Source organism: Simochromis diagramma, unplaced genomic scaffold, assembly GCF_900408965.1.
Source record: "Simochromis diagramma unplaced genomic scaffold, fSimDia1.1 OVJJ01000176.1, whole genome shotgun sequence".
NCBI lineage: Eukaryota > Metazoa > Chordata > Actinopteri > Cichliformes > Cichlidae > Simochromis > Simochromis diagramma.
In genome coordinates, this window is record NW_024386892.1 from 3,849,418 (window position 1) to 3,867,865 (window position 18,448).

General features: G+C 42.7%; 1 protein-coding gene across 1 annotated transcript; it reads left to right on the plus strand.

Moving 5' to 3' along the window:
* Nucleotides 1-10,499: 10,499 nt before the first annotated feature.
* On the plus strand, nucleotides 10,500-16,344 carry foxg1b (forkhead box G1b). Its single transcript, XM_040034184.1, has 2 exons — nucleotides 10,500-11,904; nucleotides 11,960-16,344. Exons 1-2 carry the CDS (start codon nucleotides 10,943-10,945, stop codon nucleotides 12,129-12,131), a joined length of 1,134 nt encoding a protein of 377 aa, XP_039890118.1. The 5' UTR covers nucleotides 10,500-10,942; the 3' UTR covers nucleotides 12,132-16,344.
* The last annotated feature ends 2,104 nt before the right edge of the window (nucleotides 16,345-18,448 follow it).

Genomic DNA, 18,448 nt, shown 5'->3' on the forward strand with positions numbered 1-18,448 from the left:
CCTTCCCATTCTCTCAATGAAGAGTGTGCAGTTTCCCTGCACTGTTGTGTGTTTGTGAAAAGCCTTGCAGGGGACTGCATGTATGAAAGTAAACACAGGATGATGTGTGTGTTCAGAGGGAGTTTCCACTCCAATGCCAGGTGCTATTAATAGCTTGCTTGATTTCATTTGCCGCGTGTTGGTTTAATGGCTCAGACCGTCATAATATCGCCAACTTGGATAACCGGGACCCAGTGCCTCTCTGCACTGTACTCTCCACTGGGAGTTACCGCGGTACAGTACGGCCGCCTCACTCCTAACAGGGTCTGACAGCGAGTAACTCCCCGTCTACTGTCCTTGTTTCTTCGCCCGGACTCCCTCCTCCTCTTCCTCAAACAGTTTAAACCAGTCTGATCTGGATCATGTCAGGCTTGCAGAGTAAATATGATATTGTTCGCCGATGACGCCACCATATCTGTCACAGTTTGTTTGACAAGGGGCGGGTGACCGGTGTAAATACCTGAAAAGGAAACAGTCGGGTTGAGAGGTCTTTGTCAAACACGCAGACAGATTATCGGTGATCCTGGAAATCTGGCCCGTGACGACAGCTGCGGCTACGACCACGCGACATCCAAAGCTGCGATGACAGAGGTCAATCAAAGACCGCCACGGAGGTCAAAGACACAGTGTCTGCACCGACATGGGCAGATCATGCTTGATAAATTGCGTTGGCGAGCTTTTACAGTGACAGACAGACTGTCATACCTCATCATAGTCGTGCACAAACTATCGATGAACTCTTTGGTATACGTTTTCTGGTTCAATGAAACAAAGTCAAAAAAAATCTTCCAGGCATTCAGAACGAAGACGAAATATGAGGCAAAAGATAGAGATGATAAACACCAACTAAGCTCATTTAAAATCAAGTGGCCAAGTGTGAAAACTGCAGTTCTTCAAATGTCCAAGTGAGCCTGGCTCCAGAAGTGAGATGTTAAAATGTCAACTTTACAGCAGAAATAAACAGAACAGCAGAGGGAAGCGACTGGATGGTAGGAACAAGAAGAGAAGTGCAACTATACGCAGATGACACACGTTTATATACTGGAGACTTTAACAGTTTATGTGTAGCTCTAGGGATGGGTATCGTTTATGTTTTATCCGATACCAGTACCAAACCGGTACTTTTGAAACGGTGCCGGTGCTTAAACGGTGCTCAAACCGGTGCTTAAAGAATGGAGAACACAAAATTGGTCCAAAAACCTCTCATGTTCAGCTGTTTTTTTGTAAAAAGATAACAATGTTAGCCTTTTCTGCAGCTATGGGGCATATATGGTATCACTCTTGGCTGGAAGCAGTGCTTAAACAATGGAAAAACACAAACTTTGTCCTCTCATGTTTAACCGTCTTCCACTTTTTCTTTGGTCATTTTAGCCTTTTTGGCCAGGGTGAAGGGAGCATCTGCCATCAAACAAGAAGACAGCTGCATGTAGCTATGATGATGTTTGCTAGTTCACCTTACATGCATTAATGTAATAACGTGGTTAGCCTACTCAACGTAAATTGCACACGAACAACATTAAGCTACTCACGCAGAGAAGAACGGCTGCTGCTGCATCATCATCCTCATCATTTCTGCTACACTGGCAGGGCTAGGGGCCAAATTATTTACTTGGAGGTCTTTCTTTCTTTTACCTTTTTTATCAGACACAACGCAGAATCACACCGGTTACACCAGGACTCTCCTCTTCGGGTTTTTGGGGGATGTTGCTAACTCCGGTCCGATAACAGGCACCACACCCACAGTAGATGTGCTCGGTGTGAGGTCTCGCAGCAAGCTATCAAATACGGCGCATTTCTCGGCTTTTAAAAAACACTATGCATCGCCAGGTGTTTCATCAGATTCGAGGTGTTACCTCCTTTGCACAGTATCACCTTAAAGCAGCGGTCTCCAACCTTTTTTGCACCACGGACCGGTTTATGCCCGACAATATTTTCACGGACCGGCCTTTAAGGTGTCGCGGATAAATACAACAAAATAAAACTAGTACCAGTATCGAAAAAAGAAGATTTATTCATAACACACGTGAAAAGACCCAACGATAAAAACGATGACAAAATAACGCTCAAAACCGACAAAAACCCTGAAAACTATACATTTCACACCTGAGCCTCAACTCTCGCGGCCCGGTACCAAACGACTCACGGACCGGTACCGGTCCGAGGCCCGGGGGTTGGGGACCGCTGCCTTAAAGCACTTGTTGCAGGCTGCTGAGTTTGCATCTTTTGCTGTGAAGTACAGCCAGACTTTTGACCGCTTCGCCTTGGGTGTTTTTAATCTGTAGCTCTGCTCTAAAAGAACGTACGTACCTGGACACGCCTACTATCCTTGGAAAGTACTACTATCCCTCCCTGAGCCTGGTTCTGCCGGAGGTTTCTTCCTGTTAAAAGGGAGTTTTTCCTTCCCACTGTCGCCAAAGTGCTGCTCATAGGGGGTCATATGATTGTTGGGTTTTCCTCTGTATGTATTACTGTAGGGTCTATCTTACAATATAAAGCACCTTGAGGCGACTGTTGTTGTGATTTGAACTGAGGGGAGGAGCCAGAGAGAAATCTGAGCAGGTTAGTGTCTGAGTCTGAGTTTCCCTCATGTCTGTGTTACCACCCTCAGGGTTTACATTTAAAATCTTTCTGGAATGGGGCCCAGATCACTATAATACAATAAGAATGCATATCATGCTTTTCAATGCACTCTTCAAATGAAAGTGCTGCTTAATGCTTGCATGCTGTGTACCGTCCACATTATGGCATGCGACCTCCTTTGTCCTCAGAGTGAAAGCCTTATCCTCGTTACTTCTGTTGGCTGAATCTCCTTTAAACCTCCTCCCTCCTTTGGCTCCTCTCCTTGATGACTAAATCGGATTTTGCAGGTGAAATCAAACAAGAGATCAGACCTTCAACGTGATTCACGTCTTCCAGTTGGTTCCAAAGTTTGGAGCGCTTGGTTTTACACCAGAGGTAAGCAGAAAGGACAGCTGGGAGGTTACATCAGGCGTCTGCGCCCCTCGGGAATGGCGGGCTTATGGTAGCTGCCGAGCGAACGGGGAGTCAGCCAAGTTCATGTTTTGTGAGACCAGACACACGATAATCTAACTCCTGAAAGCTGCTCATAAATACCCGTGCTGTTTTGGCAACAGGGCGGTAATCTGTGCAGCTGGTGGCGAACCCGAGCAGCGGAAAAACTGACACCGCCGACCGACCGCCTCGGAGAGAGGAGAGGAGGCAAGCAGGGATCAGACGAGCTTCTTCTGTCAGAGAAATCTGATTTATTACCCACGAGGAAACTGACTTTGAAAACAAGAGCTCGGTTTGTTGAGGCTGATGTGAAGTCTGTCCACACTCTGTTTGAGGACTTAAGTCACTTTAACTACAACCTGTCAGAAATCATTCCTAATGAGAGATGAAGAGCCTTTTTGGTCCAAAATACAAAACAAAGCAGCAAACAATCACATTTTAGAGGCTTCAGCACACGAATAATGATTAAACCTAATTCCTCAATCCACTGTAGTAACCTCAGGTCCTTTCATGCAGATTAATGTACTTCAAAGTGCTTCACTGATAATCAGACTTAAGTTAAAAAACTAGGTGTTACAAAGTGCTTTAAACAAAAATAAAAGAAACGATTGTCATGTAAATTTAAAGCAGATGTAGTTAGTTAAGTTTATTCAATCAAGGACAGCACATGACACGCGTTGCATGATAACACAATGCAACCGTTGTTGTGTACAAAGGTTTTCTGGCCAAAGGTGAATTTGCAATTTACAAATCAAAAGCTGAAGGTTTAGGTTCCTGTTTCTTGATCGAAGCGCCAAACTCAGACTTACTAAACTAAAACTGTCAAACGGGAAAATGTGATATTTCTGTTTTAAATAAACCGCATACCCTCCCATCTTTACACCTGTTGATCTCAAACCAGATCCAGCCTGGATTAAGTCAGGTCAGCAGCATCAGTTACCGTGGCAATGTCAAAAGTGCATCACGTGTATCACAAAGTTCGACTTCGTCGTGCGGGGCTCAGGTCACACTTGAAAATGAGACTTTTACTGCATAAAGAATCAGTCGTTTTTCTGTAAGAGACAAACTGCCGTCAAACTACTGAGCAGTGAGATTCACGGACAATCGAGCGTTGTTGGGTTTACCTGCATGTAGCTGTTGGATCAGTGCAGTAACGATGCTGAGCCCGTACGGAGCATGCTGGGAGAGCCACGCCTTCACGCACTCCAGGTCAGGAAAACCCAGAGTCGAACTCGTTCACAGCCTGTGTCTTTATGTAAACAAGTTTAAAAACAAATTTAATTCTTGAGATATTTTCATGTAAGAGAAACAAGTGCAGTCTGAGTTTTTCCACATGGTGAAGAAATGCTGCTCTGGGCTCGAGGGGGAAATTATGGAAGTTGCACAGATGATCCTGAAGTTTATATAGAGAAAGTTTTTGTTCATTGACAGAATCTACTGTAAAAATCACAGATTCTCTATCAGCGGGAAACCGTATAAAAATACAGTTAAAAGTCTGAAAAGCATGTTCACCTTCACTTTTTACAAACCTGTCCAGTTGTCCAGATTGGAGACCTTGGCAGGCTGATTCTGGCCCCCGGACCTTATGTTTGACATCCCTGGTTTAAGACTCTTCACTTTAAGAAAACATTTCGAGCACAAACATCAGAACAATCGCAGGACTCTGCACGGATCGAGCTGATTTAGCAGGAAATAAAAGTTTAACCTTTAGTCTGAATCTGCAGCCACATGGACATATTTCTGCAGATACTGCAGCCATAATTTTGCAGCCTATTGTTGACAGATGTCACTCGTTCATGTGAGCTCAGAAAGGGTTAACAGAGAAAGCTGATAGCCTCCGTCACCACAGCTGTTACGGCTGACTGAGGTTTCAGGTTTGGCCGAGCCAGCGAGCACGACCTGTAACAACCCAGATGATCACAATGTTCTTCTAAAAAATCTTAAACGTGTTGTTTTCCATGTTTCTGATTTACAGACGTTTGAGTTTCACCTGCTGGCAAAATGAAAGGTGAAGCGGCTGCGTTTGCACCACCTTTGTTGGAGGTTCAGATCCAGTTAAACTGAAACACCATCTGGCACAAAAACACAGCAGAGATTTAATAAAGCAGATTGGAGGAGGGAGGCCTGTGTGTGTGTGTGTGTGTGTGTGTGTGTGTGTGTGTGTGTGTGTGTGTGTGTGTGTGTGTGTGTGTGTGTGTGTCTAATCTGGATTTCAGCTTTGTTGTCCAACACAATCGGCTGTGAGTGTAAACAAAGGTGACTGTAGAGCTCGTGCGTGTCACTGAACACAGCTTGTAACTTGTTCAGTTATTTATTGTAATTAAAAAGGTTCACATGGTGAAGTTTACGGTGTTTCTGTGACTCTGACCCTGACATTTAAACTGGAAAATCACCATCACAGTCATCTTACTGGGATTTTAACTGGTTTGAGCTCTTCATGTATAAACAAGACTGATTTTCATGCTGAAAACGGAGAAAACAACGTTTATTTTCAGATTTGGGGTTTTTTTAGCTGTAATTTTGGATTTGGTTTGGAAAACATGTTTGGGTGACTCAGCAGCCTTTTATAATAACTGCCTAAAAGTGCTGTAGTGCGGATTAGCATCCCGGCAGCGCTCCAAAGGCTCAGAAAGCTGCAGGCTTACTGTGTGTCAACAGGTTTTGTTTGATAGATTAAGGAAAATTTGGGAAGATTGGGCTTAAAAAAAACAGGAAAACCCAACCAAACAGCCCCAACAGAAGTTCAGTTTCCGGTCTGCTCGTTAGGATCGGGCTAAATGTTTATTTTCTCACATCAGGCTTTGCAGGAAGTCGCCACGCACATGAATCTGCCCCGACTCCTTGATTTGAATGATCTTTTATATTTTACTTTTCTTAGAGATATGAAAGAAATCCAGCTTTCAGTGGCTTCAGTGGTTTGTTTTGTGTTGTTTCGAGTCTGTAATATGTGACGAGTGAACTCTAACAACCTCAGGTGCTCCACGAAAACACCTGAAGTCTGTAATTTCCTGTTGTGATCATTAATCAGTGTGTTGTGTTTACATGTTGACGTTCTTGTGGATGTGTGCGATGGTTCCCAGTGTTTGCGTGGCCAAGAACAGCTTAAAGGTTTAGCTGTCAACAGGCCGCCATGACCGAGACTCCCGCGGTGGTTAATGTGTCCGCGCCAGCGTTCGTGCCCAGGATTGTTGTGTAAATGTAAAACCCGTGTTCCTCTAACGGTGCCACAAAAGGACGTCGTTCGTTTTGTTTGCAAGAAACACATCGAACAATAAATGTAGGAAATTCACTGCAAGTATTTACTATAAAAGATATTTTATGACTTCAAGACCAAGTTTGTATCCTATGTTTTTATTTTTTGGTCCATCTATTAAACTTCGGCAGCTCTTTGTCCTCTGCAGAATATTTGAGTGTCAGAGTTTATCCCACAAACATGTTTCCTGTACTCGGATCTGATCGTATTCCCAAAGAGATCGATCTGATTTGCTTTGGGAACACGGGGGTATCAGGGCCCATTGTCAGGCTATCCCGTCCCCGTACAGCTGTAGTGAGAGCTCGGGTCCACTCCCAGCAGTAAGCCTGGTTTCCTGCAGGTGTCAAACTCACCTCCGTTCAGAACCTTTATTTCCAGGCGCAGCTGAAGGGTGGAGTGCCTCCACTTCCATGGCCTCATGTCCCTGTTTGCTGATGATGTGGTTCTTCTGACTTATTTGAAAGATCTCCTCCAGCTCGCACCGGGCAGTTAGCAGCTGAGCGTGAAGCGACGGGAATGACTCCGGGTCAGGGGTGATTGGTGAGGGATCGGTGTTTGCAGCGATTAAGATGCTGCACAGCTCTGTTGTGATGAAGCGAGCGCTGAGCATGAAAACAAAATCTGCTGATTTACTTTTCGAGCTACGTTTCTACCCTGATGTAAGTGTTGAAAATGAGCTTCTGATGAAAAGAGAACGCATAGATTACATTTCTCGACTGGCTCCCACCAGGAGGAGGTGAGGAGGGAGAGGGAGGCCGAGGCCTGCTTAGTCTGCTGCTTCAGAGAAACAGGCACCGGATGCATGGATGCACACTATGAAGTTTATGTAACATATCCTCCTTAAACTTTTAAAGTCTGAACCATAAAATAATTACCAGAAAATCTGAATTTTGGGGAAACTGAATGTTTATTAAACATTAAGATTGTTTATTTATTTTTTGTTTTTTTTACTTTTTCATTTTGCAACTTATTGCATAAAACATATTGTCCACTTAATTTAGGAAAAAAAATCACACTGATGATGTTGAAGTCTCACAAACTTAACTATGATACACTCGGCTTTACAGGGTGAATTAAAGCCCACATGAACCATGCAGTGAGCAGTCAATCCCAGTTATTTGTTTTCCAGATATTCAAATGAGCAGAAAACCAGTGTTCCTGTAAACCGTGCGGACTGTGGGACACAACGTAAATACTGTGAACAGGTGTTTGTAACTTTTAAGAGCAAACAGCAGGGTATTATATTTCATATATATTTAATAAATATACATAATTAAAATGTTATTTTGAGTTCTTTTCCCCCATTTCAGTCATGTTTCAGTTTCAGTCATGACAGGTATGTTTTTAGTTTAGGTTTATGTTTCCGTGTTGTTGGCTTATCTCACACGGGCCCAAGTTTTATGAAAGTCACTGCAATTAAAACACAACAGAGGCAAGAAGCCTGAAAACCCCACAGAAACCTAAGACGCAGCTGCTGTCCTGTTTATTTAGATAGATCTGAAACGTTATGTTAGGTTTACATCAGTTAAATAAATTGTTTTCCTCTATTTCTGTCACGGCCCCGGTGCCTCACCGGCTGAGTCCGTGTTAGAAACACGTTTTTGTTCTCTCTCTCTCCCCCCTGCCGCAGCGGTGCTCATTGTGGGCTCCCGCCCCCGGCTCTCCTGAACACTTTGCGTAGACCTGGTGACATCACTGTAAATAAACGCACTGTCAGTTTTTGCAAAGGTCTCCTGGTCTGCGCCCTGAGTCCGTCTACAAAACGTGTCAATTTTACGATAGAACTTGAAAAATCCATTTAACTTAAACATAAGCAGAGCTTCTTTACTTTGGTGTGCATCATTAAACATGTTATAAAAGCTTAGACGTTTGGTCCTGTGGATGCGCGTGACTTTAACACATCTTTTATAAGTACTGAGCACTTAAAGCAAAAGTATTTTTTAAATGTGGTGCAACTTTTGTCTTTTAACCTGATGTTACTTATTTTTCTTAAATTAACAATTTTGCTTTTTTTGGCTGTAGGTGTGGTGTTGTGATCTGTCAGCAGTGAATCTGTGTGTGTTTCTGTGTTTGTTGCAAAAATAGATATTTACATTTATTTAAAACACAAAATTCTTGTGCCATCACTTTTTATGTATTCCATCTGTTCTGAGCACAGAGCTCTGAACAGATTTATTCCCGATCACATATTCAGGTTTCCACAAGCCACGGGGCCTTGTGCTGTGCAGGTTTAGTTTTTGTGTTTAGAGTTTGAAGCAGGATTGTCCAACTCGTTTTAGTTCCTCACAGATCACAGAGAAAGGCACAAAAACCTTCACATGCCGAGTTTCTGTAACTGATTAATATTTTACATCTTTATGATTCAAATAACTGTTTTTGATCTTTAAATGTGTCCTGTGTAGTGAAGCTGGCACAGACGGTAACACAATTATACAACCCCTCAGATTAAAAGCCTTGTTTCACACTTTGGCTCATGTGACCACTCACATGATTAATGTTAATTCAAAGACCCTCGGACCACCTCACACAGGAGTTAAAGACTCGGGACTCTTTAGAACTGAAGAAAACTTCTGGATGAGAGGCAAACATCCTCGGGAACAAAATAAGTCCTCCAGCTGCCTTTTCTCACGATCCTGGTGACTGAGAGCCGACACAGACTAAAAATCTCTTATAACAGTTCAACCAGGAGCGGTTACAAAGACTAATAACACACAAACACGCAGAATAAGTCCACAAATGTACATATGAAATAATGAGCATAGTAAAGATCAGGTTCAGTCACTGCAGCAGTCAGAGGGGGTCAAATTGGGATCAGCTCCTTCAACTGAGGGGAACAAATTCACTGCAAGTTCTTTCAAGCTGGACTGATGGATTAAGTCTGCTGAGAGGCTGGAATGTGGACCAGAAAAACAAAAGGTGAAACGAAAGACAGGAAGTAGAAGCACGAGAGACACACGGACAAAAGCATGATCAAAATAAAGCAAGAGGACGAAGAAGAGATAAGATAAGCTTTACTGTCACCGTACGCTCTGCTAGTCTGCAGTCATACCATTAAAACAGCCTGATGACCGCAAAGAACAAAAAACACAAGAAGAAGTCATAAAAATAACAGCAGGAACTGGCGGCCAATAAAAACACAGGGAGCAAAAACCTCAACGACAAAAAAACAAAACAAAACACCCCAAAACAAAAGCTGGACTCAAACAACAAAAACACTTAAAAAACGATCAGCTGGGCCGGAATCTGGCTCCAGAGCCACATGTTAGACACCACCGATGCAGGCAGGCTTCAACAAACGTGCCAAAGGTTCCAGTCTGACCCAGAGGACACTAGGGTGCAAAATATAAGGCCCGGGGCCCAGAATGAGACAAAGACACAATCGGAGCGCTTTGGAAAATGTTTAGGAAAGCTTTTGGACTTTTAACTGTATTTCTATGAGTTTTCCTGCTGACAAATGTCTCCTCCACAGCCACACATACTTTACCAAAGAAATAAGTACTTAATAAACAATTACATTTTTTTCCCACTGTCTACTATAGAAATGTTATTTTAAAAACCCTAAAAAAGAACAACCTTCTGTGTGAAAAGAGTTTCTGCTTTAGGAAATTGCAAATATTGCAGGGGCGTAGTTTAAAAAATTAAATGGAGAACCGATCTTTGTTGTTAAAAATGCTTCACAAGAGTGAAAATGTCTGAAATTTTAAATTATTTTTACATGTTGACAGCTTGTTTGAATAAAGTGTTTTGCATGTAATGACCTGTAAACTGAGAAGGTAAATTCAGTGCGTTCTTTTTAAATCCCCCTCTGATGGTCGCTCAAACTGCTCTGTCTGCGGCACACAAACTGACACCGGAAGCAACTGTTCACATGGATCAGTCCCGCCTGCTGCCGACAGGAGGCGCTCTGGCTCCAGCGTGAGACCCGCCGCCTCTGCTGTGTGTGCGCGTTACTGCCGACACGATGATTTTTATTAGGAGACAATGGCGCTTCTCTCGGTGCCCTCCTCCTCTCCATCCCCAAACACACAGACGCACGCGCGCAAACACACACTGTGCGTGCACGCGCCATGTTTGCCGACATGAATTCAAACTATTATTGTCGCCGAGAAAACAAAGCCCCGACTGCCCGTGCGCTTTTACGCACGCGCACACCCATAAGCGGACGTGCGCTTTTACGCACGGGCTTGGCGCATACACACGCGGTGGAGGGAACTGTGCGCGCGCGCGTAAATATGGAACGATGGGGAGAGAGAGATTAAAGGGGAGCAGATGAAGTGACAGGTTTGTGAGGCTCGAGACAGGAAAGGTCGGAGGTTTGGAGACGGAGGCGCGCGGAGAGCGAGAGGAGGAGAAAAGAGGATTTGTTGACAAAATCACCAAGTTGGAGAAGCTCCTCCTCTCCGTGATGTCGTCGGAACCTCCTTAATTACTAATTTCTCCACATCCACGCCACGCTCTCTCCCTCTCTCTCTCTCTCTCTCTCTCTCCATCCATGCGTCTCTCATCCTGAGCCTCCTTTCTCTCTCCTCTCTGTCTCTCTCTCGGATCACGGAGGTGGAGGACCTCGGAGTTGTTGTTGTGGTTGTTCATTTTTTTTATTATTTATTCCTGGTTTTGTCGGGAGAGCCGCCACCGGGCATGGAGGATGTAAAAGACCCGCCGACCGTGCACCGGTCCTCCTCCTTCAGCATCAAGAGCCTCCTGCTGCCCTCCAAGTGCGAGCGTGCGGACTCCGCGACGGTCGCGATCCACGGAGCCCCGTGTCTCTCCCCGGGCTCCGACTGCGAGAAGTCTCTGGACCCCCCGGAGGTGGACTCTGCGGCCTCCACGCTTCTAGAGCCGGAGAAACCTGGCAAGGAGGAGCCGGAGGAAGAGGAGGGGGACGGAGGGGGAGGCGGAGGCGGAGGAGGGGACGGCGGCAAGGCGACACCGGAGCAGAACACCGGCGGCGGCAAAAACGGGAAGTATGACAAGCCTCCGTTCAGCTACAACGCGCTGATCATGATGGCCATCCGGCAGAGCCCCGAGAAGCGGCTCACGCTCAACGGCATCTACGAGTTCATCATGAAGAACTTCCCGTACTACCGAGAGCACAAGCAGGGCTGGCAGAACTCCATCCGGCACAACCTCAGCCTCAATAAGTGCTTCGTCAAGGTGCCTCGGCACTACGACGACCCGGGCAAGGGCAACTACTGGATGCTGGACCCGAGCAGCGACGACGTGTTCATCGGCGGGACCACCGGGAAGCTCCGCCGGCGCTCCGCCACCTCTCGGGGCAAGCTGGCGATGAAGCGCGGGTTGCGCTTCGCTCCTCTCGGGCTGGGCATCAACGAGCGGAGCAGCAACCCGCTGTACTGGCAGCTGTCCCCGTTCCTGTCCCTGCACCACCACCACCATCACCCGCACTACAACGGCTCGTCCGCCGGATTCCTGAACCAGGCGGCCGGCTACGGCTCGCTGCTGCCCGCCGTGGAGCAGCTGAGTAACGGGGAGCTGGGCCGCTCGCTGCCGCTGGGCCTGACGAACAGTTACGGGATGAGCTCGTCGCCGGTCGGGCTGCTGTCCGGTCAGCCCGGATACTTCGTGTCAGGGAGCCAGCACTCGGCGGCCCCGCCGGGGGGGGGGAGGCGGCCCGCCGCCCGCGGCTCCTCCGCCGCCTCCTCACCTCCCGCAGGGCGCTCCGGGCTTCGGCGGCTCCCCGCAGGCGCTGCTCTCGGACTCGCTCAGAAACAGCTCGCTACCGGCCTTCTCCCCCGGTGTGTCCGCGGGGTTCCCCGGGGTGCTGTCCCACCAAAAGAGGGTGACCCCTAACGCGTTCCTAAACTGACCCCCCCACGCACACACACCCACACACCCTGGCTTCGTGGACTGCACCGGGACGAGGACGCACAGACGTCACGTTAAGGGCAAATAGAAAGTGGTAAACATCAGAAATGTGTGTATGAATCCATAAATGAAGCGAGACTTCTGGCCACACGGAGTGCGATGCACAGCTCGGCTTCATCTTTACTTTAAAAGGGAGAAACTTTTGTTACCGCCGGTCGTCCAACTGTAAACTAGACTTGCCAAAGGTAACGCTATAAGTATATTTCAAACTATTTATATCTTGTACAAAGATTTTCAGTACTTTGTTTGTCGTTTATTTATGTTTTGTATTTATTGTATTTAAATTCTATTCGTCAGTGTTTGCGCTTCAGTATTAAGGAAAACGAGGGGTGGGGCTGGAAATACGACAGGGTTAATAATTATTTATGAATTTTGAGACAATCGAGGAGGAAAAAAACGAGACAATCAAAACTTTTATTTTGTGTTTTACTAGGAGGAAAAACACGTGAACAAAGCCTTAAAATTGGAAACGATCAGGGTTTTTGAGAGGAAGCAGAAGCCTACAAATCATATCTCAGGTTTGACCTCTGAATTAGAACAATGCGATTAAATAATGGTGTTAAAGCCGCTCTGTGTGAAGAGTTTCCTTCCAAAAATAATTCGATGTATTTTTCGGCCTTCGTGATCACTAAATCCAGAAAAGTGTGTAAATGTTTTTGGAACAAACTCTTCAGCTGAAATTATGCAAACACGTTTTTTTGTTCAGCATCAACACGCAGACTGTTCACTCCGTTTATTTTGCTGTGTGTGTGTGTTTGTGCGTAAAGGCCTGAATGAGCGTAAAAGCTCCTGCGCATGTGCGCTCAGAGCCGCCGCACAGCCCCTCTTCTTCTTCTTTTAACTTTCTCTGCCGTCTTCTCGCTTTTTTTCTGGCCCGCTGACCCGCTCTGGTTCCTGGAGAACATTTTTAAGTGACCCGCGGAGGCTTGAGGCCTCTGTGCTGCTGCTGGGACTATTTTCTTTCCTTTTAAGGGGCTCCAACAAGCATCAGGCCCTCACACACACACACACACACGCACACACATAAAGGCCTATTTACATGTAGCTTTGGTCATATGAAAAACTTTTATCACCAGATTTTTTTCTTTTCTAATGTTTTTTTTTTTCTTTTTGATTAGAGAAGAGTTTAAAATAATGAAATGAACGAAAATCAGAGCGTCCTCACAGCCATGGAGTCACTTTATGTTACCTTTAGGAGACAGCCATTAAAAAACGAATAATTTAATAGTCAGAGGAGTCGGAGGCGTGGGAAGAGTTAAAAACGTGCATGACAATCAATGAAACTGGAGATGCTTCAGGCCAACTGAAATCATATATATGCAACTTATTTTTTAAAAAATATTCTGCGGAGAAATAAAGTCATCAGAAAGTTTCTCATGTGGAAAATGTTGGTCAGCTGACCTCAGCAGGAAGGGAGGGGCATATATTTAACATTTAAGATGACACACACACACACACGCTACAGGGAGGCTTTAGTGAAAATAAAAGCCGATGTGGAAAATAAATGTAAAAATATTTATATATTAAAATCCAGGTTTTTGCACATTTTTGTTATTTGGAAAAATATTTTAAAGTATTTTTTGTGACTTTAGTCGAACACATGGTCCAAAATTTTACTCTTTATGACTTTTTTTTATTTAAAAAAAAGCTAATGTCTTTCCACCGGAGCCACGTGGACGTATTATTATATACAGACGTGATTTGACTCAGTTTCCTCAGTAAATATGTTTCTAAAATATTTTAGCTCACAAAATAAAACAACGTAAACCAACAAAAGGAAAAAAGGAGCGAGTTTGACACTTTGAAACATTTTTAATCAAGAGAAATTATTTTTAATCTAACCGCCGATTCTTCACTTTAAACGTGAGCAGCGTTTGACAATCAGTCCCGATCACTGTGGTATTGATCCTCAGATCTCAGGTGGATCCAAGTAAAAGCAGCTTTTCAAAAATAAAATGCAACAAAATGCTTGTGATCATTTTAAAAGTCGAATATAAACGTGGTGTTAATTTCAGAAAAGAGAGAAAAAAAGGAAATAAATCCAAGTGAGAACGTTTCAAAACAGGAATCAAACATATGGATCATAATGTTTCACATCTGGGCTTTTATTGTAAAATAAACAGAATTTAGAATTTTGAGTGTAAATGAGCTGCAGGTTGGATCCTTCAAACAGCTGAGTGCGCACACAGGAAACAGGAAGCCCCCCCACATCGCCAACTTTGTTTTTTATTGTTACTTTTTACAGTGCAAACATAAAAACTTATGTAACCTCGGTGAAATAAAAGCCTCCTGCAGCTCAGAAGACGCTGACCTTCACACACACACACACACACACACACACACACACACACACACACACACACACACACACACACACACACACACACACACACACACACACACACTGCAGGTCTGTCTGTGGGGAAACTTTGGGGGAAACTGTCGGCTCGGTTTTTCTCTCTGTCACTTTTTTCATTCTGGGTTTGTAAAAATAGTTTTTGATTTTTGGGGATTTGTTTGGTTTTTATTCTTTTTTTGCACTTTTGTAGTTAGACATCACTCAGTTGTACAAAGTCTGTAATGTCTGTTTCTTTGCTGTCTGTGTTTTATTTTTCCAGAGAAACTAAACTTGATTAAAAAGGATGAAATAACCTGAAGCAGAGTTTCTGCCTGATGATGTGTGCAAACATCACAAAGCAATAAGTTTTTATCCAAAGTGCGCACACACAGACGCGTCACTGAGGCTGTGAATGAATTTCTGTTTCAGTTGACGTGCTGTTTTTATTGTTTTTCATTTCTTTAAACTTTTATGAGACTTTGATTTGCTCCATAGTGAATTGCATATTTTATTTATTTTTTATATTTTTATTTACTAAATCATAAGTCAGGTGTGCATTTATCACATGGGAGCTTTTGGAAGATATTTTTATTTGATATTAGTATTAAATTGATTATTTGATAAATGATTTAGTCATGCTAACTGCAGTTTTTAGTTGTATTGTGACTTATTTGACCGTTTTGGTTCCTTTAGGGTTATTATGAGGCCTGTTTATTGGCCTAATTTATGTTTCTATGATTTTTTTTGTCCCCACGGTTTTTCCAGAAATGTTTAACGTTTTGTGCATAAAGTCTGAAAAAAACAGGTTTACTTGCAGTAATATAGATAATTTTATATATAGATAAATATATATATATAGATATATGGTCATTAATAATATTATTATGTCTTTCTACCTCTTTCATTTTGAACGTTTGGCCTTCACACTCACATATTTATACATTTCTTTCTTCTGTTTTCTCGGCTGCTCGGAGGCTCCTTCACAGCTCTGTGTTAACACTGATGTCAACAGGAGGGTTTTCAAACTGACTCTTTAGCTCCATAACTTTTACTTTGAACAGGCCAGTTTTCATGATTTGATGATTCCAGGTTTATTTCAGCTGCTTTATGATTTGTTTTCTTCTCTGTTGTTTGAGTTCAGTCTGAAAAAGTGCATCCAGTCAGTTTACACACAGCCTGGGCTTTGCTGAGTCGAAAGTCACATGATGTGTGTGTGTGTGTGTGTGTGTTCAGCCGCTCATTCAGCTGTACTCAGAAAAAAAAGACTAAAATGAGAGGAAATTCAAATGTAAATGGGAGTTTGATTAAAGCAGATTTAGTGTTTTATGGATGTTTAAAATAAAAATGTAACAGAATTCAGACGTGAGTGTAAATGTAGATTCTAATCTTTGTGTTTATTTTTGCAGCTGTGAAACATTTTATTTTCTCAGAACCTGAAATTCACTGAACAATATCAAAATTATTATAATGGAGAAAAGAATGAAGCTCAGCAGGTTAACAGAATAACATTTGTTTAAAGGGATTAAATGTCGGCTTTACTGAGACGACCTTATAAAATTATTGTGACTTTTTTGTAGTGTTACACTTTTCCAAAACAAACGGAGAAAAAAAAAACACATAATAAAGGTAAAGATTAACATTACGGTGATATTTTGTGTCACAATAATATCATTAGAATAAGTTATTTTTGCAATAATTGTAGTGTCGTGTTATTGTTATTGGTAAAGACGTTTCAGGTTTAAGATAAAAATCAAATTTTGAAGATAATTTTTTTATAACACAAACAATAATGTTGTTATTGTGAATTCTTTTTATTTGTTTTTGGAGGGTTTTTGTTCCAAATTAGACACAAACAATGAAGTTAAAGATGAATTTGACTTTTGCACTAAAAAAAAAATCACAATAATGTTTTTGTAAATTCTTTTTGTATTGTGATGTTTTAAAAAAATAATAGTCATTCTTCTTTTTGTACACTTTTGTAAAGTTAATCCTCACTTTGCTAAACTTTTATTATTATAAATTAAACATTATTAATACACAGTAATAACATGTAATTTTTTCTTTTTTTGTTACAAACAACACAAAACGAGACACAACACAACAAAGCAGTTTATATGTTTTAATTATTGTGATATTGTAAAAATACATTTATCATGAATTATTTTTGCCACGATAATCGTAATAGTGATATTATGATAGTCCAGCATTTAGCCTGAGCCATCTCTGGATCACAGTAGATTTACAGTATTGTTATTTTTCCTTTTATATCCACATATCTCATACCTGTGGATAAGTTTAACGCTTGTTTTTTTACACTGTTAAAAGTGAAATTTAAGAACAAACTCAGTGAATGAGATCAATATTACACTTTTTCAGTGGTCTGAGTTTAAATTAAATCAGTAAATTTGAAATAGCATCCACACACAGCAAAGTTTGCCTTGTTAGCATTTTTCCACCTTTATTCCGAGTTATGCTTGCTGTCATTTGTTGTTGTGCTTTGGGGGCAGAGGGTCGAGTGGGTTGTGTGCAAAGTGTCCTTGGGCAAAACGCTGAACCTCGAGTGACCCCTGATGCCTCCACTGGAGTGTGAGAGTGAACGTAGGTAGGCCTGTGATTAAAAAACACACTTTGAGTCCTGAGTTAGAGTAGAAACGTTTTATAGACGTAAAAGCTAACGTGGCCTCCTTCATCATCTTCACTGTCGCATTGTTAACCCTGGAGGCCTGCTGGGTGCAAGTCACCTGGGCATTTTTATATATTACTGTTTTTATTTGATGTGAGCAACAGTGGATCTTATTAGCCAACTGTTACATCACCTCTTTTAAATCACAGCCAATCGAGCTGTAAATCTTTTGATTTAAATAAAGTGACTGAAAGCATTTCAGAGCCATGCAAACTGAATTTAAGACGATGTTTATGACCTTCTGTTGCTTTTTGAGGACCCGTAGATACTCTGTTCCTTTAAAGTCTGTAACTGATTAAAAAACAAACAAACTACAAAATGTTAGTTTTTCAGTAAAGATGACAAAATCAAGACAAACAGCAAAAACAGACATGCGGCCACTTGTATGTTAATCAGCCAGGTGCCCAGACTACAGTCAGGACAATGAAATAAACTCAATAAATGAATCTCAAGTTACTATAAGCACTGAGAAACCAAGTTATGTGCACCAGTCATGATGGTAACAGTAACAAAAATAATGACCCCAAACTGCTCCGTTTTATGCACTCCTGCACTCTGTAAGCTGCAGAGTCGGGTGAGGGAACCGTGTCCGTCAGGATTTGGGGGGTGTTATTACCGTTGACCACCGAGAGGTTAGACCAATCAGGAACTAGGATTGTCAGATGTGTGTGTGACAGCATCAGGTAGTGTTAGCGTGGACTGTAGATCCGTCTGTGGGTTGTTTTTAGTGTTGACCCCGTTTACCGTCGCGCACTAACAGTTTAACCGACGAAGTCGAGATGATGATAAATCTGCGAGACTTCAACCAGAAAACTGGAGTTTAACTCTCACATGGATCCATTATCTTCTGAGTTTTATTTAGTCTGATTTAAACATCATTGGTTAGGTTGAGGAAACAGTTTGTGTTAATCTCCTTTTACAATGATATAAGAGAAGAAGCAACAGAAGAAAATCACAAACGTTAATATCAAAGATGTTTGTACAAACATGTCACATGTGATGTGGAAGCAAATATGTTGAAACCAAAATGTCCGTGCTGCAGTTGAGGAGACGGGACTTAGTGTCTGAGTTAAAGTGAGACTTCCAACCCGGCACAGATCAAAAATCCACGTTTATGAAATATTAGATTTTAGAGTAAACAAGCAGACTCAAACATTTGGTGCCCAAACCTCAATGTGTAAATTAAATTGGTGGTGTTCGCTCTCTCTGCGCTAGAGTATCACTTCCTGTTCCTGTT

Excerpts from the sequence above, each read along its gene's own strand:
- foxg1b (XM_040034184.1), top strand. The coding sequence starts at position 10,943 with ATGGAGGATGTAAAAGACCCGCCGACCGTGCACCGGTCCTCCTCCTTC. Across the intron at positions 11,905-11,959 it reads TTCGTGTCAGGGAGCCAGCA|GCCTCCTCACCTCCCGCAGG; the intron begins CTCGGCGGCCCC and ends GGCTCCTCCGCC.